The 22,110-nt window shown below is 38.4% G+C and overlaps 1 protein-coding gene across 2 annotated transcripts in view; it reads right to left on the bottom strand.

The window, feature by feature from the left end:
* The window catches only part of psd3l (pleckstrin and Sec7 domain containing 3, like), a 579,632-nt gene that overhangs the window by 199,810 nt on the left and 357,712 nt on the right, over positions 1–22,110 (bottom strand). Inside the window, exon 9 of one of the 2 annotated variants that reach the window (XM_039758767.1) lies at positions 17,913–17,971. In XM_039758767.1, the coding sequence (XP_039614701.1) occupies positions 17,913–17,971 (59 nt within the window). Of the gene's footprint in view, positions 1–17,910; positions 17,972–22,110 lie in introns of both variants that reach the window. The other variant, XM_039758768.1, reaches the window with a different exon arrangement.

The following is a 22,110-nucleotide window of genomic DNA, read 5'->3' as shown; positions in this document are numbered from 1 at the left end:
AGTGTGTTTTGAAACCTTTTCAACTTTTGTATTACAGTGGAGGAAATAAGTATTTGATTCCCTGCTGAATTTGTAAATCTGCTCACCTACAATTTTTATGGTAGTTTAATTTTAATGGAGAGAGACAGAATATAAACCAAAAATCCAGGAAAAACACATTACATAAAAGTTCTAAACTGATTTGCATGACATTGAGAGAAATAAGTATTTGATCCCGTAAAACCCAGCCGGAATTCTGGCTCCCAGAGATTGGCTGTGTGCCCATGTGGCACACAGATTACAATAAATCAATCAATCAATCAATCAATTATGGATACTCTTGATCTCAACTCATTATGTGTATAAAGGACACCTATCCACAGAATCAATTTCTTCCATTCCAACCTCTCCACCATGGGCAAGACCAAACAGCTATCAAAAGATGTCATGGACAAGACTGTAGACCTGCACAAGGCTGAAATGGGCTACAACACCATTAGTAAGAAGCTTGGTGAGAAGGTGATAACTGTTGGCGTGATTATTCGAAAATGGAAGAAATATAAAATGACCATCAATCGCCTTCGGTCTGGAGCTCCATGCAAGATCTTGCCTCATGGGGGTGAGGACAATCATGAGAAAGGTGAGGGATCATTCCAAAACTACACGGGAGGAGCTTGTTAATGATCAGAAGGCAGTTGGGACTACAGTCACCAAGAACACCACTGGTAACACACTACGCTGCAATGGATTGAAATTTTGCAACACCCGCAAGGTCCCCCTGCTCAAGAAGGCACATGTACAGGCTTAAGTTTGCCAGTGAACATACCATTACAGATTCATTGCTTATAAATAAATGCTAACATAAACAATCCTGTCTTTCTGAAGAATTTTATAAATATGTTATTTATAATGACTTTTGTGCTTTTGATTATTAATTTTTTGTTAGATGACAAAATAAAACCCACTGAATAATGGAGATTCACCTGCTTTGTACAAAAACGTGCTTCCATTGGTATGCTCATGAAATCTATAGTTTTAACAATGTAAACTTTCTAAAAGAAAAGATAGTTAAGGAGTTTACATTAACAACATTAATAGAAACAAAGTCTTTTTTAAAATTGTTAGTATACAGTAATGTACTTCATAATGGTGTTAATATTGCATTAAATTATTGCTACTTGTTAAAAAGTTACCAACACAGAATCTAAAGAAAAAACTTACCACCTGTCAAGCAAAATAAGCAGAGTCAGCAGGTCCAAGAAAAATAACATTTAGAAAACAAACAAAAAAGGCATACAATTAAAATGCAATAACAGTAAAATTTGCATACAATTATAAAGAAAAATGTACAGCAATCACATACAAGCTATGTATTACTTGTAATTATATACCTAAAATACTGGGTTTTGCCTTTAAAATTCAGTTTTTATTATGAATTAAATCAAAACATAATTCTTTAAAAACTTAACTTTGCAAACTATCAAAACTGCCTATATAGAACATGTAAAAACAAATAATGTAGATAGATAGATACTCATAAGCATGCTTTAGCTCATCGAAGGTAAATGGCAAATGACCGCATGACATACTTTACAAAGGAGAGTTGAACAGCAAACACTACATGGAAGAATAAAGATTTACATTAGTTCTCTTTTAGGCTTTTAACTTAAACATATAACTACAACTATATAGTTATAGTTGTATATTACATAAAAGATATAACTATAACATTAAGAAGAACATACAAGGAGAGATCCCACACCTTATCCTGCTCATTGGAAATGACAGGCAGGATATGGTAAATAAAGGAGCTACATCTATATTACGAAAGACTCCAGAAACTCCTTATTGTCAACAAAAAGAAAAAGCTGCACAGACCGCAAGAAAAAGCTGGACACTTAATAGAAATAAATAAGAAGCAACAGACCTGTATTGTTAATCTCTCCTTATACACCACAAATGAAGCCAAGATTTCAGTAAATACAAAGGGACTCTTATATTTTCCTGCAAAGCCCATTGACAAAATTAGACTCTGCAGTGATATGGAAGAATTCTTCAGAAAACTCAGACTTAAAAGAATTTTTCCACAAGAAAGAAAACGTTGACACACATGAACAAACAACAAGCTTTTACAACAACCCCAATAATAAATCTACATGGACACCAGAACCTGGCAGAAACTCCACCATGGACAATTACATAGACTGGTTCTGACAGAGAGTCAAAACTGGGATCCTAAATAGACAGCAAAATTAGGATACAAAATATCACTATTCACAAGCAGAGAGCCACACATTCACTAAGAGAAAATACAGAGATCATTATTAAGCAGGCAAAGGGGGTGCCTTAGTTATCATGAACACATGTGACTATATACAGGAGGCACAAAGGCAATTGTCCAGTACTATGAATGAAACTACATGAAGACTCTACAGATCTCTACAAGAAAGAACAAAAAAAGATAGTAAATAGCTTTCCTCTTGACATCAGGGATCATGTAAACAGTTTAATTCCTGAGAACACCTAAATCGGTTACTTCTACATGCTTCCTAAGATCCACAAAGAAGGAAACCCCAGAAGGCCTATAATCACAGGACTTGGTTCTCTTACAGAAAATGTTTCAGAATGGGTGGAGTACATCCTTAAACCCCTCGCCCGCAATGCAAACAGCTACATCCAAGACACCATTGATTTCCTAAAAAAACTGTCTGCTATAGGCCCCTTACCTGAGGGAACCTTACTGGCCACATTGGCTGTTGAGGCACTTTACACAAACATCCTCTATGATGATGGCATATTGGCAAGTGAAATATCAAAAACAACATGATTTACCCACATAAATCAGTTACTCAAATGATAAAATTCACTCTGACGCACAAAAGACTTCTACTTGCAACAAAATGGGACTGCAATGGGCTGTTACCTTGACATCACCATTCAACTTCTGTTTTTCACAAACCAACAAACAGAAGGACCTACCTGAGAAGTGGAGAAGTGATAGCTTCCACCCCAAGCATATAAGGCTCTCCATCATTTTCAGCCAAGCAATACACAACAATCATATTTGCTCAGACCCAACAGACTGGGATAAACAACAGTAGCAGCTTAGACAAGATTTCATTAGACAAGGATATACTCCCAAAATAACAGACAAACAAATAAGAAGAGCTACTGCCACACCCAGAGACAGCCTTCTGGAAAATAAAAACAAAGACAACAAGAACCACCCCTTGTTATCACCTATTGAAACACTTAGAAAAATTATGAAAGAACTTGAGCCATTACTAAATAATAATGAAACACAGAGATTTCCAGAACATCCAATAATAGGGTTGTTCCTGTAGGAGCTCACTTCAACAGCAATGGACCCTGTGAGGAGGACTTTAAAGTAACAGTGCTTATGGGCATCTTCAAGACCCAGCAAGAGAGAGAAAAATGGGAAGTTACACTGATGCTAAAATTTAACAAATTACAACATGGTTTAAATAGAGACAAGAGTTTATCCTCCCCTCTCGCTAAATGAATCTGAGCCTGGAGAGGTCTACTTCCAATGCTGTACCTCTTCTAGTGTCTATATAAACACAGGGAATTCCAGTTTCTGTATTACATCTTGCCATAATAAGGGGCCTGAGCTTACATATTGTACACTTGTAGTTAGCATCCATAATGGCTAACACCCTAGTACAATTTAAATACTTAAAGGTATATACAAAACACAGCTGTCAAATCAGACAAACAGGAAGGTTGCACAGCCATCTTTTTTTTTTATTTTTACTGATGGCTGAGTGTGAAAGTCCTTCTCAGGACAACAAGTCTTAAAAGCAGCCATTAAAAGGTGTTGTGCTTTCTTACATTATTAATGCTTTTTTTTTATTTTTTTTACTTATGCATCAATACTCATCAAACATATTGAGATGTTTCTTGCTGTCAAACAGGCAAAGGCAGAGAAGTTTTAGATCAAAAGAAACACCGATTAGGGTTATTAAGAAAGCAACAAGGTCAGAACAAGTAGAGTAAAAAAAGCAGGCAAGAGGGAGGCAGGTCAAAGGTGGACTTGTTATTTTGAAGGGGTCCAACGGGCAGCGGCGTGGTTATGTTAACATCATGACATTCAAAATAAAAGCTAGTCGGCACCCATGGACTCATCTAGAAAAAATGGAATTATCACAGTATCAAGTCAGTGTCCACCCAATCTGTCTACTTTTTTCTTCTTTACAGATGCAGAAATATTTTAGTAAAGGTGACCTAAATATTTTTAATTACACCTAATTGTTTTAGACATTATGTATCAAACCAACAGCCACATAAGAGGGAGACTAATTGTGGGACATGATGTGTCAGTTGATTAAGCATTTTAAAGTCAGGATTTTAAAGAATAATAAAGGGGAAATCAGAATTATGACAGTTATTTTCCATTTGCTGAAATGAGAAATTCTTAGCATTAAACAAAAGTTAAGGATCTCATGTTTAAAACTGAATGGGACAGAATCAGATGCAAACTGATACTTTTATAGCACAGGAGAAGCATTTAGAAAAACTGCTCTGAGTACACTTGTAGACCAAAGTGAGGAGCAGTGAGGCAAGGAAAAAAAACCATTGTGAAGTGGTCTGGCTGCAAGTTTTACTAACAGACAATAACAAGCTGTTCATTGAAAATTACGAAAAAGATGATCATGGAAAAGAAGTGCAAAAACAGATCAGTAAAATACCGGAGCTTGGCATAGTACATCTAAAGTAACTAGATGCCAAAATTAGTGTGGATAAAACAAGCCTACAGTTCTTTTGACATTTGAATGTCAATTTTTGCCATCAAACAGGAACTTTTTTTAAAATAAATTAGAATTATATTTGAATAGCGAAGTTCAACCTGACAGCCCTAATACAAAATCAGTTTCTGCATGTGTCAAATGATTCTTTGGGTCACTATGGCTCACAGATCCCTATATAATGGAGCTTAATTTCTGTTTTTAAAATAATACACTATACCTTGACCATTTAAAATTATTATTATTGAAAGAAATATAGAGTAAATAGTAACTTTACAGTTTCCCTCTTAAGATTTTGTTTTTGCGTAACAAATATTTCAAATATTTGATGAGTCGCAGTTACATAGCCCATATGCCTTTGCAGCAGCAAACTAAGAAAAGTTACTGTAGGATGCAATAATGTGCAATAAAAAAATCCAGTAAAAATGTTCAGCTCTTATTTCAGCTGGACCATACACTAACATAGAATGCTGCTGTGTCATTCTGCCATGTAACAGATTTTTTTAACTGTATAACTGGCAAATGGATACTTATTTCAGGTGTAAATAAAAATGGGCAGTATACATATATATATTATATATAATGATTTTCATAATAGAAAACAGGCCATATTGAGTGAGTCTCTTGTTAATTAAAAAAATATCTATATCAATTACAAACTTCATTAAATTTCCTAAATTCAAGTTTTTCCTTATCAGACTTCACGTTGTCACATCCTGGGCCAGATGATATTATTCCAGAAACATAAACCTACAATGCTAACTTCAGGAACTTGCAAGCCTTTTGATTTTAATGAGACAGGGAAAACAGAACGGCTAATTAAGCTGTGCGCTTTTAAGGAATACATCATCATTTTATATTAAAAGCCATCAAAACATAATGATGGAACATATTACCTTGAATAAAACCTAAACTCTTAGTCTTTAAACTAGTTTACATTACACTTTGTCATCTGGAATAGTACACTTCTGTATTAGTTTAACAGTAGTTTACACATTCCCCAATAATGAACATCTGTTTCTACAAAAAGCACATTAAAAAAAAGCAAAATTCTTTTCACTGTGTTATCAAGAGTGTACTGCATGGGAACTCATTCAGGGACAATCACATGTATCCTGGGACAAAAGTCAATCACTGACGATTTAGACTGACAATTCCTGCAAAAAAAATCCTGTCATTACATAGTACAGCTAAAATTGACTAATGAGTGAAACATTTTCACCTTGGCCACAGTGCCTATTTCAGTAATGTTGTGTGCGTGTGCAGCTGTCATTCAGCTATGTACATAAATCTATTCAGGACAAGCATGGAGTTACTCAGGCATCTTTTTGTAGGCAGCTGAGGATGTACTCAACCCAAACAGCCACAATTAGAATTAATTTCCCTGGACTGAGAATCTGAGGAGCTATCAGATTTCTTGGCTCCCTAGTAACAGGACAGTCAACGTTTATGTTTTTGACGTGTCCAGATATGAGACAGTTGTGTTTGTAACTGATTCATTATGTCTTTCACAATTAAAATTCTGAAACCTGGTTTCTAAACTAATTGATTTAGGCATATATTAACATCTATTATTGTCTATTTGGAAAATATGAGCATATTTACTTTGTTGTTTATGTTGGCATAGTATTTACAATCTGAAACCTGTAGAAACCATTTAATTTAGAGTAGCAGCACTTCTTTTTAAGGTTAACAAATAGCCTTTCACATTCAACTATCTATGTTCCACTTTTAAAGTGAAAGGCTAAATATTTAAATTAAAGAAACTGTTCTAGGTGGGAAGATCATTTGGTCGGGAATTTTATACTACTTGGAAATCTCCTGCTGTCAAATTCTTTTAGCTTTAATGATGTCAAGGGCGGCATAGTGACGCAGTAGTAGCACTGCTGTCTCGCAGTAAGGGGACCTGGGTTCACTTCCTGGGTCCTCCCTGTGTAGAGTTTGCTTGTTCTCTCCATGTCTGCGTGGGTTTCCTCCCACAATCCAAAGACATGCAGGTTAGGTGCATTGGCGATCCTAAATTGTCCCTAGTGCATGCTTAGGGTGCGTGTCTGTGCACCCTACATTGCCCTGACCGGGGTTTGTTTCCTGCCTCCTGTAATTAGGATATAGCGGGTTGGATAATGGATGGATGATGTCAATGAGAGATCCCCTATATACAAGTACATTTCAAAATGAATAATATATTTTTACCTTTTCTGTAAATGTGATTATCACAACTGTACATTATATCTGTAGACAAATAATTAGGGCTGGGTATCAGCACTAATGTCCCAATTCCATTCGATTTCGATTCATGATGTCCTGATTCACTTCAGTATCAATGTTATCTTTATTTAATTAGCACGCACTGATATATTTAAAGTTTTAGCTTTTTTTAGACATTATTTAACCATGCACTGAGAACATTAATATAATGTGACAAATTTCAGTAACACTTTATTTGAAGGGTGTCTACATAGTGTGTTCATAATATATGCATAAGCATGGAATGACATTTAAGAATCAATACTTTATTACTTTATTAGTAATGAACAGTTAACATTAGTATTTGCACGATGTGGAACAAAATATTGCTCTTTAAAAAGAAACTTTTTCACAGCACTGCACTCATTCAAAATTGACTATAATTTAGCAAAACATCTATTGCCACATCAGATTCCACATATATTGGGGGGGCTCCTTGTATTAATACAATGCAGTGGCATTTACTTTATAAAATACCTGTATCATCTAGAAATTACTATTATTAAAAAAATAATTAAATATTGCTTCTTAAATACTAAACTATTCAGTAACCTTTGAGCCAAATGTATTACCCTTTTGGAAATTTTAAATTAATCTTGAATTAGTTGAAATTAAAGATACAGTGGGAAGATTCAAGTCTTTTTTATAATTCTACAATTTACACATACAGTTGCACATGTGTAACTGTTGGATTAATCAGTCTTTAAAAAAACTGTATGTCCTCAGACAAAAAAAAAAGGAAGATGCGTTTTAAAATGTGGATCTGTGCTGAGGCTTGCTGACAGCAGTGCTGGATGAATGGAACATAAAAGACAAACAGCCACTGTGACTCACACCTCCGCTAATATGATCTGTGCAGTACAGCTTATAGAGCTATTTTACATTGGCTGCTTTGTGCACATGCTCAATTTGGCATCACAGGCTGCTCTGAAAATTCCAACAGTTCCAACAATTGTCACAAGAGAAGAAAAGAGAATTGTAAAAGAGAAACAATGTTTACTGCACTTGCCAACACACAACCTTGGTCACATTGGAGATGCTAGAAAGGTTTTTGGAACAACGGCCAGCATCTAAAGAGCTCTACATACTGGGCAGCGAAGTTGTCGATGCCCCTTTGGCAGCAATTACAGCCTTAAGTCTTTTTGAATATGATGCCACAAGCTTGGCACACCTTATCCTTGGCCAGTTTCTCCCATTCCTCTTTGCAGCACCTCTCAAGCTGCATCAGGTTGGATGGGAAGCGTCGGTGCACAGCCATTTTAAGATCTCTCCAGAGATGTTCAGTCGGATTCAAGTCTGGGCTGTGGCTGGGCCACTCAAGGAAATTCACAGAATTGTCCTGAAGCCACTCCTTTGATATCTTGGCTGTGTGCTTAGGGTCATTGTCCGGCTGAAAGATAAACTGTCGCCCCAGTCTGAGGTCAAGAGCACTCTGCAGCAGGTTTTCATCCAGGATGTCGCTGTACATTGCTGCAGTCATCTTTCCCTTTATCCTGACTAGTCTCCCAGTTCCTGCCGCTGAAAAACATCCCCACAGCATGATGCTGCCACCACCATGCTTCACTGTAGGGATGGTATTGGCCTGGTGATGAGCGGTGCCTGGTTCCCTCCAAACGTGACGCTTGGCATTCACAACAAAGAGTTCAATCTTTGTCTCATTAGACCAGAGAATTTTGTTTCTCATGGTCTGAGAGTCCTTCAGGTGCCTTTTTGCAAACTCCAGGCGGCTGCCATGTGCCTTCTACTAAGGAGTGGCTTCCGTATGGCCACTCTACCATACAGGCCTGATTGGTGGATTGCTGCAGAGATGGTTGTCCTTCTGGAAGGTTCTCCTCTCTCCACAGAGGACCTCTGGAGCTCTGACAGAGTGACCATCGGGTTCATATATCTTTATTCGAGTTCCGGTTGAGTGAACGCTGACGGGACTGGTCGCCGCTGCTCGCCGGTAACTAGAATATTGATTTTGTTAAGACTAGTGATTTTGATGGTATTTCTTTTGCCATATTGCTGACATCTCTGCGTGGCTATATGCTATATACTACAGTGGAGGAAATAATTATTTGACCCCTCACTGATTTTGTAAGTTTGTCCAATGACAAAGAAATGAAAAGTCTCAGAACAGTATCATTTCAATGGTAGGTTTATTTCAACAGTGGCAGATTGCACATCAAAAGGAAAATCGAAAAAATAACTTTAAATAAAAGATAGAAATTGATTTGCATTTCATTGAGGGAAATACGTTTTTGAACCCTCTAACAAAAAAAGACTTAATACTTAGTGGAAAAACCCTTGTTTGCAAGCACAGAGGTCAAACGTTTCTTGTAATTGATGACCAAGTTTGCGCACATTTTAGGAGGAATGTTGGTCCACTCCTCTTTGCAGATCATCTCTAAATCCCTAAGGTTTCGAGGCTGTCTCTGTGCTACTCTGAGCTTGAGCTCCCTCCATAGGTTTTCTATTGGATTAAGGTCCAGAGACTGACTAGGCCACTCCATGACCTTAATGTGCTTCTTCTTGAGCCACTCCTTTGTTGCCTTTGCTGTATGTTTTGGGTCATTGTCGTGCTGGAACACCCATCCACGACCCATTTTCAGTTTCCTGGCAGAGGGAAGGAGATTGTCGCTCAGGATTTCACGATACATGGCTCCGTCCATTTTCCCGTTAATGCGATTAAGTTGTCCTGTGCCCTTAGCAGAAAAACACCCCCAAAGCAAAATGTTTCCACCCCATGCTTGACGGTGGGGACGGTGTTTTGGGGTCATAGGCAGCATTTTTCTTCCTCCAAACACAGCGAGTTGAGTTAATGCCAAAGAGCTCTATTTTGGTCTCATCAGACCACAGCACCTTCTCCCAGTCACTCTCTGAATCATTCAGGTGTTCATTGGCAAACTTCAGACGGGCCTGCACATGTGCCTTCTTGAGCAGGGGGCCTTGCAAGCCCTGCAGGATTTTAATCCATTGCGGTGTAATGTGTTTCCAATGGTTTTCTTGGTGACTGTGGTCCCTGCTAATTTGAGGTCATTAACTAACTCCTCCCATGTAGTTCTAGGATTCTTTTCACCTTTCTCAGAACCATTGACACCCCACGAGGTGAGATCTTGCGTGGAGCCCCAGAGCGAGGTCGATTGATGGTCATTTTGTGCTCCTTCCATTTTCGAACAATCGCACCAACAGTTGTCACCTTCTCTCCCAGCTTCTTGCTAATGGTTTTGTAGCCCATTCCAGCCTTGTGCAGGTCTACAATTTTGTCTCTGACATCCTTGGACAGCTCTTTGGTCTTTCCCATGTTGTAGAGTGTGGAGTCTGCTTGATTGATTGATTCTGTGGACAGGTGTCTTTTATACAGGTGACTAGTTAAGACAGGTGTCCTTAATGAGGGTGACTAATTGAGTAGAAGTGTCTAACCACTCTGTGGGAGCCAGAACTCTTAATGGTTGGTAGGGGTTCAAAAACGTATTTCCCTCAATGAAATGCAAATCAATTTCTATCTTTTATTTAAAGTTATTTTTTCGATTTTCCTTTTGATGTGCAATCTGCCACTGTTGAAATAAACCTACCATTGAAATGATACTGTTCTGAGACTTTTCATTTCTTTGTCATTGGACAAACTTACAAAATCAGTGAGGGGTCAAATAATTATTTCCTCCACTGTATATGCTGTGTCTGCATTTAGCTTCAGCCTAACCTCCGTTTCGTTTGAAACTTACCGGTTTATTCTCTGCACGTCTGAGCTGCTTGCGGCCTCCTCGCCTACAATGTGGACTGGTAGGATTTTTGCTTGGTTGTTTGTTTGGAGTCTTCTGTCACATGTTATTCAACCTGCGACTGGCCTGCTCCAGTACCCAGCTGCTGAGCTGCTTCGACTGCGTTTTCTCCAGTCTGTGCCTTTGCTGTCGGTGCTATATTTCGACCCGGACGTCATACTTCTCCCTCGTCGGAGATACATCCATTGTGGGTCCCGCCGGAGATTCCGAACGGACGCCTCGAAAGGAATTAACTCTTTTTGGTCTGATTTTCGGCACCCTCCACATAACAAAGATAGGAACGCCGACCATAGCATGTTGGCCAGCTTAGCTCGGTCGACTAACACCACTGTCAAATGCGACAGCAACATTGTCAGCTTTGGTCTATTGAACATCCGCTCACTTACGAGCAAGGGACATCTCATTCAGGATCTCCTCATTGACCGTAAGTTTGACTTTCTCTGTTTAACTGAGACTTGGCAGCAACCTCAAGACTTTTCACAACTTAATGAATGCACCCCCCCGGGGTTTGTTTACACTTGTCAACCCCGTGCATCTGGCCATGGAGGAGGTGTCGCGATAATTTATTGCGAGAAGTGGAAAGTCCTGCCGTTGCCTGCTCCTGCTGTTAGCTCTTTTGAATCGACTGTGTGTCAACTGTCTGGGCCAGTTCCAACCATCATTGCAACTGTCTACCGTCCTCCTAAGTCTAACAACAATTTTTTGAACGATCTTGCTACCTTCCTTACCAATCTATCTGTAATTACTCCAAATATAATTCTGCTGGGGGATTTTAATATACATCTGGACAATATCAATATCCCTCTCACTAGAGACTTTTTATCTTGCCTGGAGAGTTTTGGATACCAGCAGCACACTGATGTTCCTACCATTGTAAAGGACATATCTTGGACCTGATTTGCTGCTCTGGTGTTGTTCCTTTTGATCTTACAGCAGATGAACTCACTATAACCGACCACTTTCTCCTCTCATTCAACGCTAAACTTACCTTTTCTGTTCCTAAGCTTCCACGCCTCATAGCCTTTCGTAACATTAAGAATATCAACTTGAATTTGCTGTCTTCTAGAATTGATTCGCAAATGGACTTTTATAATTTATCCTCTCCCATAGAACTGGTCTCATATTATGACACTTGTCTTAATGGTATTCTTAATTCTCTGGCTCGCTAAAACCAGATCTGTTTCTTTTCCTTTTCTGCCCCTGGTTTACGCCTGAACTTCGCTTCTGAAAGCTAAAGGCAGGCAACTTGAAAGGTTGTTTAAAAACAGACTCTTTGTCCACAAAGAGATGTATAAAAATCATCTACTCTATTACAAGGATTGTATAGCTCAAACCAAATCTAATTATTACACTCAGTTAATTACTAGTAATACAGGTAACACCAAGTCTTTGTTTTCTTTACTTAATAATGTTACACAACCTCCAGACTCTTTACCATCTCACCTTCACTCAACTGCCTTCTGTAATTCTCTTATGTCTTTTTCAATGAGAAAATCCAAAAGATACATCAGCACCTTGGTCCAGATCCTTTCTGTATTTCTTCTGAACTACACTCACCTATTCACTCTTTCTCTTCTTTCCAGCTTCCCACTTCCTCTGAAATCTCAGATCTCATCTGCAAATCCAAGTCATCTACTTGTCAGCTGGACCCCTGCCTACAGTTTTGGTTAAAGCCTGCCTCCCTCTCTAGTCCCTCTTATTTCTGCCATCATTCACTCTTCTCTTACTACTGGTATTATTCCCTCATCTTTCAAAACTGCTGCTATAACCCCAATATTAAAAACCTGGTTGTGATCCTACTAATTTCAATAATTTTCGCCCCATTTCTAACTTGCCCTTTATCTCCAAAATTCTTGAAAAATAGTAGCTATCCAACTTCACACCCACTTGTCTCACAATAATCTATATGAGAAGTTCCAGTCTGGTTTTCGCCCTTCATAGTACAGAAACAGCACTTGTTAAAATTACTAATGACCTCCTTATGGCTGCTGATTCTGGTCTAATCACTATTCTCATCCTTCTTGATCTGAGTGCGCCTTTGATACTATTTGTCATACCACTCTCCTTAATAGATTATCTTTGATTGGCATTACTCACACTCCACTTGATTGGTTTAGATCTTACCTTTCAGGCCGCACTCAGTTCATACAGCTTAAAACTTTCACATCCCAACCCACGCTGTTACTTCTGGTGTGCCCCAAGGCTCTGTCCTGGGGCCTCTTCTTTTTATTATTTACCTTCTTCCCCTTGGCAATATTTTTCGCAAATATAACATTAATTTTCACTGTTATGCTGATGACACCCAGCTCTACCTTGCTGGTAAACCCACCTCCTCTTTTCCACCACCCTCACTTATTGATTGCATTTCTGAAATTAAATCCTGGTTCTCTTCAAATTTTCTTAAATTAAACAGTGACAAATGGAGGTTCTCCTCATTGGTTCAAAATCATCATTATCCAAAACCAATAATCTTTCTTTTATTATTGATAACTCTGTTGTTTCCCCATCATCTCAGGTCAAGAGTCTGGGTGTCATCCTCGACAGTACTCTATCTTTCCAATGTCACATTAATAACATCACCCGGTCTGCTTACTTCCACTTACGTAATATTAATCGCATTCGCCCTCCCTCACTCCTCATACCACTGCCATTCTTGTTCATAGTCTTGTCACTCTCGGCTGGACTACTGCAATTCACTCCTCTTTGGTCTCCCTAATAAATCTCTTCACAAGCTTCAGTTAGTCCAGAATTCTGCAGCACGTATCATCACTGGAATCCCATCTTTTCACCATATTACTCCGGTCTTGCAGCAGCTTCATTGGCTCCCGATCAAGTTTCGTATTGATTTTAAGATTCTGCTACTAACTTTTAAGGCCATCCATAACCTCGCACCTCCATATCTGTCTGACCTTCTACATGTTGCCATTCCATCCCGTAACCTTAGATCCTCTTCCTCCACCCATCTGACCGTTCCTCCCCCCGCCTAACCACCATGGGGAGCAGAGCTTTCAGCCGTTCTGCTCCCAAGCACTGGAACTCATTACCTGCGGATCCCGAAATATCAAATCATATTCATCTTTCAAATGTAAACTTAAAACACATTTGTTTAAAATGGCTTTTTCTTCTTCCTCCTAATTATAGTGGTTTTGTTTGGTTTTAATTTTTAGATTTTCTGATGTTTTAAGTTGTTTATAATTGTGTCTTTTATTTATTTATTTATTTATTTGTTTGTTTGTTCGGTGTCCTTGAGTTCTCTGAAAGGCGCCTTGTATAAATAAAATGTATTATTATTATTATTATTATCTCCCTGACTAAGGCCCTTCTCCCCCAATCGCTCAGTTTAGATGGCCGGCCAGCTCTAGGAAGAGTCCTGGTGGTTTCGAACTTCTTCCACTTACGGATGATGGAGGCCACTGTGCTCATTGTGACCTTCAAAGCAGCAGACTTTTTTCTGTAACTTTCCCCAGATTTATGCCTCGAGACAATCCTGTCTCGGAGGTCTACAGACAATTCCTTTGAATTCATCCTTGGTTTATGCTCTGACATGACCTGTCAACTGTGGGACCTTATATAGACAGGTGTGTGCCTTTCCAAATCATGTCCAATCAATTGAATTTACCACAGGTGGACTCCAATTAAGCTGCGGAAACATCTCAAGGATGATCAGGGGAAACAGGATGCACCTGAGCTCAATTTTGAGCTTCATGGCAAAGGTTGTGAATACTTATGTACATGTGATTTCTCAGTTTTTTTATTTTTAATAAATTTGCAAAAACCTCAAGTAAACTTTTTTCACGTTGTCATTATGGGGTGTTGTGTGTAGAATTCTGAGGAAAAAAATGAATTTAATCCATTTTGGAATAAGGCTGTAACATAACAAAATGTGGAAAAAGTGATGCGTTGTGAATACTTTCCGGATGCACTGTACGTGACAGGCGCCCAGTCATTTTTAAAGTAATGACATGTGATTGTCACATAGGAGTCTGCTACCCTGGATTTCCAGCAGTCACGTGTTAGGGATACTCTCTCCAATGAACTGCAAGACATTTGCTTAAGATCTTCATAAAGCCTGGGTACAATGACTTCCTCATTTGCTTTCCTTTAGGTATATAGCAGTTCCAAATCCAGTATCATTTGTTGAAAGCCATCGTTGTCAATAACAGTGTAGGGTCTGATATCTTTACAGATAAAAACTGAATTAGATTATTATTATTATTTTTTGGGCAGAGACAAATTAAGCTTGGAGTTAAACACTATATCCAGAGAAGATTGTTTGGGCTCTATTCGTTTAGTTGTCGACTGAGACAATGTTTCTAGGTGATGTCAGGGTAAGTGACTTCTCTAATTTGTTGTGTTACCACAATACTTAACTTCTGAGTTGCACAGCAGCTTTGCTTTTATCTAGCTGTGCTTTACCAACACACTGCTTGAATCCGTAGTAAGTCAACAAATCTAATTTATGTAAAGACAACTGATTTCAGTTAAGGAACACATGTCAGTTTGTGCAAAGTACTTATATGTAGATTTTTGCTTATCTTCGTTTAGTGTCAAAGATGCGGATTTCAGAAAAGGAGGAGGTGTCACTGGATCAGACGTCAAAAACTAAGATTAGCAAACATCTACATGTGGTAATAGAGCATGACAGAGATCTTCTAGATGAATCTTGAGACTTTAAGAATCAATATCAAATTATTTAAATGAAAAATAATGATTATTCAAAAAAATCTATATTTTTACCCAGGCCTAAAGATAATGACGTATATCTCTGTATACAATTTAATATATGAAGATCTGAAGATAATAAAGAAGTGCAATTGTGGCACAGTGGACTGTCAACTGGGCAATGGGTGCTATTAATAACTGTTATTTATCCTGTTTTAATGTTAAAACACTTTGTGTGAAAATATCATACATTTAATGTATTTCTTCAGTATTTACATATTTAGTATTAGCTAAGGAAAACTAATACTTAAAAAACATCAGCACAATCAGAACAAAATGTATTTGAAAAAGTCTTACTTTCTGCCCGTTTTTGTAATAGCCAGGCCTCCCCAATAATAGGATGCAACTTTAAACTGGAAGATGTTAAATCTGACATACAGTGTGTAAATGTATACACTGTAATGGGCAGCCAGGATGCTTATCTGGCCGGGACACTCCGTAAGGGAAGGACCGGGAAAAAAGAGGTTGCACGGGCAATACTTCCCCCGGGACGACAGAGGGCAGCCCACCTGGCTTGCTACACTGACAATCATAACAAAATGTATTTGAAAAAGTCTTACTTTCAGCTCGTTTTTGTAATAGCCAGGTCTCCCCAATAATAGGATGCAACTTTAAACTGGAAGATGTTAAATGTGACATACAGTGTGTAAATGTATACACTGTAATGGGCAGCCAGGATGCTTACCTGGCTGGGACACCTCCGTAAGGGAAGGACCAGGAAAAATAGGTTGCACGGGACAATACTTCCCCCAGAACAACAGAGGGCAGCCCTCCTGGCTTGCTACAATGCCACGTAGCAGGGAAGCTCGACCCTGCTGTGGCCCATGGACACCGTCAGGGGGCGTGTGGAGAACAGCTGAGCCCTCCTGTGTAGGGCTGCCGTCACATCCGGAAGTGTAGCCGGAAGGTGATCATGGAACAGCTGGAGCATTTCCAGGTCCTCCATAAAAGAAGACAGTTGCCACAACTTAGGCAGCGAGAGTTGGGTGGAAGGATGAGTAAGCTTGCTGGGAGAGGAGTGGAGGCAGCTAAGAAAGAGGAAGAAGGGACTGAGTAGTGTGGTGATTGGTGCATTGTGCTGTGCCAAGGAAAATAAAGGTGTGCTGTGTGGCAAAATTGTGTTGTCTGTCTGTGGTCCAGGCTTCTGTTACAACATACAAAGAATTTGTTTCTGTTTCCTACTTCTTGTAGGAAAAAAATCGCTAATCACATCTGGTGAATACAGAATCTTTGCCAGAAAAAAAACTTCTTATTAAAGTTTAACTCAACAAAGTTGATAAGTTTACTCACAAACACAAAGGATATTCACACAACAGCTAGGAAATGTATACATTTACATTTATTCATTTGGCTGACGTCTTTATCCAAAACAAATTACAACATGTGAGACACAATTGGTCACATTTCTTTTCTTTTACCAGTTGGAGCACAGGTGGATGAAGTGACTTGCTCAGGGTCACACAGTGTCAGTGGTGGGATTTGAACACACAACCTTGGGGTTTAAAGTCCAAAGCCTTAACCACTGTGCAACATTTCCTATTACATCTTAGCAAGAGAGCACAGTAATGCATGAAGACTTGTTTCATGTAAGGGGTGAAGTCAACAATGTGCATTATCATCTTTATAACTGTTAACATACAGTACATATAAAAGTTAACTGTTAAGTAAAATTTTCAGTTACATGTAAGCAAATAATAACTGAATAACCACAGTGGAAAAAAACAACAGAGTCAGAGAATTAAAAAATTAAAATATACAAGACCATTTTATTTTTTAAAACTTCTGGAATCAGGAAATAAACAGAAACCTAAAGACTCACAAGAAGGACATAATGACTTGAAGACCTGCCCCTCCCAGTCATTCATTGGTCCTGCCTTCAAATTCAAAAAGTCCATCTAATGAGATTTTAAATTTCCTGTTTATCTCCCCACTGGTAATACCATAAGTAACTATTTAACAGTATTTTAGCAAAGAACATTTGTTTTGCACTTTTTTAGCGATTGACTGCATAACAGACATGTGAATTAAGAGATATAAGTAAAATTATTATTTTTTTCTTTTTTACATGGCAATTTTACACATTGTTTCATTGTACAGGACTGGTCATTCTTAACATCTGTTATACCATAAACCTCTATCTCCAATCAGAATTCCTCATCTACTACTACAAAGTACATGGAGTAAGTAACATATAAAAATATATTTTTGGGTGGAGTGTTCCTGTAAGATGGAATGTAGAATCTGCTTAAGAGGTGATGAAACACTGGAACAAGCTGTCTAGTTAATGGAACCATTTAAATCAGTTAATCACTAACCTTAACCTAAACTGGGACTAGTCTAAGTGTTACGTTTACAACTGAAAAATGTTGTAAAAGTTGAATCGACTTTAATAAATATTATCAATATTAAATTATTTTTGTTTTTATATACTTACATGGCCATGAAGGTCAGTATTTAGCAGCATCAAGGCACAAGTAAGGCAGTGAACTCCATCTAAAATTAAATATTAACAAAACACATTTAAATAGCTAGAACACACCAAGAAGCTAATACAGACAGACTGCTGAAAACTGTTACTGAATACAATAATAACCTAGATCAGGGGTGGTGAACTCCAGGCATCGAGTGCTGCATTGGCTGCAGGTTTTCATTCTAACCAAGTTCTTAATTAGTGACCAGTTTTTGCCGCTGACTAATTCTTTTAATTAACTTGACTCGGGCCCCATAGTTGTTTCTTTTTCTTTAATTAGCAGCCAAATAATAATGCGACACAAAACAAGCCACCACATGATCAGTTCCTCTGTGCCCATTACATAATATCTGAAATTAAAGACAGGTGATGGTCTTGGTAAGGATGATCTCTCAGGTCATCAAAACATTTTGATGGTGCTCTTAGAAAAAACAGAAAAACAACAGTTTTCAAAATGTGTGCTGTGGCAGAATGAGAGCATTCCATGGAATTAAATAGCGGGTTTAATTAACAGCAAGAACTGGATTCTCATTAAGAAAGTGATTGGAGTGAAATTGGTTGGAGTGTGAAGCCCCAGTTTAGCTGGTCATCTGTTACCTCGTTTCACATCTCATTTCTGCTTGGCTGTCATTTAATTAAGAAAGGAATCAATTCAGAGGGCTGAACTCTTCCAACAGGGTAAAGTGATGGGGAAAAAGTTAATTAGCAGTGAAAACTGTTCACTGATTAGGAAAAGGGTTAGAATGAAAACCTATATCCACTGCGGCACTCCGGGCCTGGAAAAATGCCATAACCTTCTTATTGTGTGTATCCTAAAAATAATAATATAGATATTACAAACTAGCGTCCAAAGTACAGTGCCCCAAAACATAAGCGCAGTATCCACTTAGGGATGATGACATTAAACTGCTACAAAGAAAACAGTACATATGTACATCTTTGTCTATGGGTGTTTTAGCAATGTGTTGGGACTTTGATAATTGGGGAAATTCATATAATTTTTACTGCTTTAGATTTTTTATTAAAATTATTACCTTGTCCCTAAAGTTAATTCAAAACATTGCCAAGGAGATGAAGCCAAATTGAAAACACTACTCAATTTTTTCTATGTTAGCATATTCTAATTTGTGGTATAAACCACATATTTAAATGTATTTTGCAGCTTTTTAGTACATTTAGTTTGTTGTTCAATATTTATCACAGCATAAAATTCTAGAGCTCTCCAACCCAACTGATGGTCACAAAAGGTATGAGCCAGTGTTGGTAGCATGTTCGACACCGTCTCTTGTATTTTTCAACCAAAAATTGTTTAAGAATTTGAAATTATAATTAGGAAAGTGAAAAAGTTCTCTTTATTAAGTATTACATCTGAAAAGAATACCATTTTTCCTTCTAAAGTTTGAAATAAAAATGTTAGACCAGGATTGCATTTTATTTTTTTGTGTTTACTCTTAAAAGGACCACAACAGAAAAACTTAATTTCTCTTTTTCTATTATCACAGTTGTTGTTTAAAAAATGTATATCATAAATAATGACAAATTATGAACATTTGTTTTGAATATCTTAAATGACAAGGTACAAGTCATCTTTTTGTGTATACTTTCAGGAGATGCTGCCAAAGTTTGAGCTCTATGAAACTGGTGCTCGGATAGTACAACCTATACAGATTCACTGGGAACTGATTGTGCTGGCACAGTTTGTTTTTAAACCTTTCCATACCTAAAAGTGGTTATCTTTCACGATGTGCTTGTGTGGAAAAATGTACTTTGCACAACTAAATATTTAATATCTTAAAAACTTACTTTATGTTGTAAGACACTAGAGGTCGCTGTTGCCTCTTTCAACCCAACAGACAGATGCTGACACAGGGTAAAACCACCAAGAATATCTTCAATGATCTTTTCTTCTTTTAAACAGTGCCCGAAAGCATCTCCCCCACCATACACAAGCAAGATGACAATAATCAGCACACAAATCTCTCCTCCACTCCTCCCACCAAGCTCTGTCCTACTCCCTCGCTGGGTCTCTACCAATCCTTTATATAGTTCTTGACCCGGAAGTGCTTCTGTGCTTTCGGCCACACAACTCATCTGCACTTCTGGGTCAGATGGAGATCTGTGGATTCCTTCAGCCCAGATGTTCTTCTGTGGTTCCATCCCTGTAACTCGGGAGTACTTCTGGGATATATGGAAAGTACGGATTCTCAAGCCCCTCTGTAGCGTTTCCAGGCAGCACCCAGCAGGGCTGTGAAGCTGAACTCCAACTCCCAAGGTGCCCTGTGGGAATCTGGGGTGCTGCTATGCTGCAAAGGCATCTCCATCTGGTGTTCTAGGGGAGGCAGTGTTCCTCTGTACCTCCTGTCCCCCATCCTACTCCTTTCTGGGCGTCCCGGCTAGGTTGAACAGCCAGCCATCTGCCACAATGTCTAAATGAATCAAACTGTGTGCAACTACACAAGCAATTCCACTGTGTTACTGCTGTCCTCGGCCCTCTTCTGTATTTATATGCTTTCCCTTGGCCATATTATTCGTAGCTATGGACTGGGCTATCATTTTTGTGCAGAAGATACTCAACTCTACTTCAATGTTAAAAGTGGAACTTCATCAGAGCTTTCTCAGCTCACAATCTGCCTTAGTGAAATTAAAATCTGGATGGAGCAGAACTCTTTAAAATTAAATTGCAACAAAAATGAACTCCTGCAAATTGGGACTAAAACGCAACTTAATAAAATGAGCTCCTTCCCAGTCAATCTTGGCAGTGATCTCATCAGACCTGCCTCTAATGCAAAGAATCTTGGTGTCATTTTTGATTCCTCCCTTTCTTACTCCGCCCACATAAATCACATTAAGTAACTTTCTTACTTCCACCTCCATAACATATCCCGAGTTCACTCCTTCCTCTCCTTTTCTAATGCTGAGAAACTTGTCCATGCTTTTATCACATCCCGCATCGATTATTGTAACTCGCTGCTGGCAGGTGCCCCTTCTAATCTTATATCACAGCTCCAGCTTATTCAAAACTTGGCTGCAAGAGTCCTTACTCGAACCAGCAGCAGCAAGCACATCACACCCATCCTGCTCCGTCTTCACTGGCTCCCTGTGTCTTACAGAATCGAATATAAAATCCTACTAATAACCTACAAAGCCTTAAATAACCTCACGCCAAACTACATCAGTGACCTTCTCCATCACTGTGTGCCTGCCCGCTCACTAAGGTCCTCCGATTCTGGCAATCTTGTTGTGACCCACACTAATCTACACTCCATGGGTGACAGGGTCTTCAGCTGTATAGCGCCCAGATTCTGGAATGACCTAACAAAATTAATTAGATCAGCTGACTCCATGAATTCTTTTAAAAAACAACTCAAAACTCATCTGTTCAGGAAGTCTTTTAGCTCTACCTGACTTTACTGCCCTTCTCTCAGTTTACCTCTCTGTCAAGATGCTCATGTAACCTGTATGCGTGTGCTAAACCATCAATTATGTTGTCTCTTAGGCTTTCTCTGAATTTACTGTCTTAATCTTCTTTATTTATTTATTTGGTTTGTACTATGCTATATACTGTATACCCTGCTGTTCTTTCTTATATTCTGTAAGTGAATTGAGCATGGGAAAGGCGCTATATAAATAAAATGTATTATTATTATTTATCAGACTTACAAAAGGTCCTTTGAACCATTTTATGAGCTTTTTAGTTGCTGGGGTCTATCTAGAAGTGGTACAAACAGATTCCAAGCTATTGTCTGCAACTTTCAAGTGACTTTCTGGAGTGGACAAAATCAATTTAAATTATTTTTTTCTGAAAAAGGTGGGGGTGGGGTGGAGCGGATATCAGATTAAAGCAAATTCACTAACCTTTTTCACTGTGTTGTTTGTTTCCAGGGGATTTTTCAATGAAAGTGGAATGGCTAATAAAAGGTCTGACAATGTATTACTCGCTTTAACTGAATGTCAAAAAAAATGGGAAGATATGGAGACTTAGGGGTCACCTAATAATTTAGGATAAAGTGTTTTGATATGCTTTCCATATTAAAATATTGCATCCATTTTAGAAATATAAAAGGGTTAATAAATGTCAGAAACCAGTTCAGGCATATCAAGAAACCAAATAAACGTCAAGTGAACAACAAAGACAAGAATGTACCAGGAGCAGGTTGATGTA

The sequence above is a fragment of the Polypterus senegalus genome, chromosome 7, assembly GCF_016835505.1.
Source record: "Polypterus senegalus isolate Bchr_013 chromosome 7, ASM1683550v1, whole genome shotgun sequence".
NCBI lineage: Eukaryota > Metazoa > Chordata > Cladistia > Polypteriformes > Polypteridae > Polypterus > Polypterus senegalus.
This window is presented reverse-complemented; position numbering and strand designations above follow the sequence as displayed.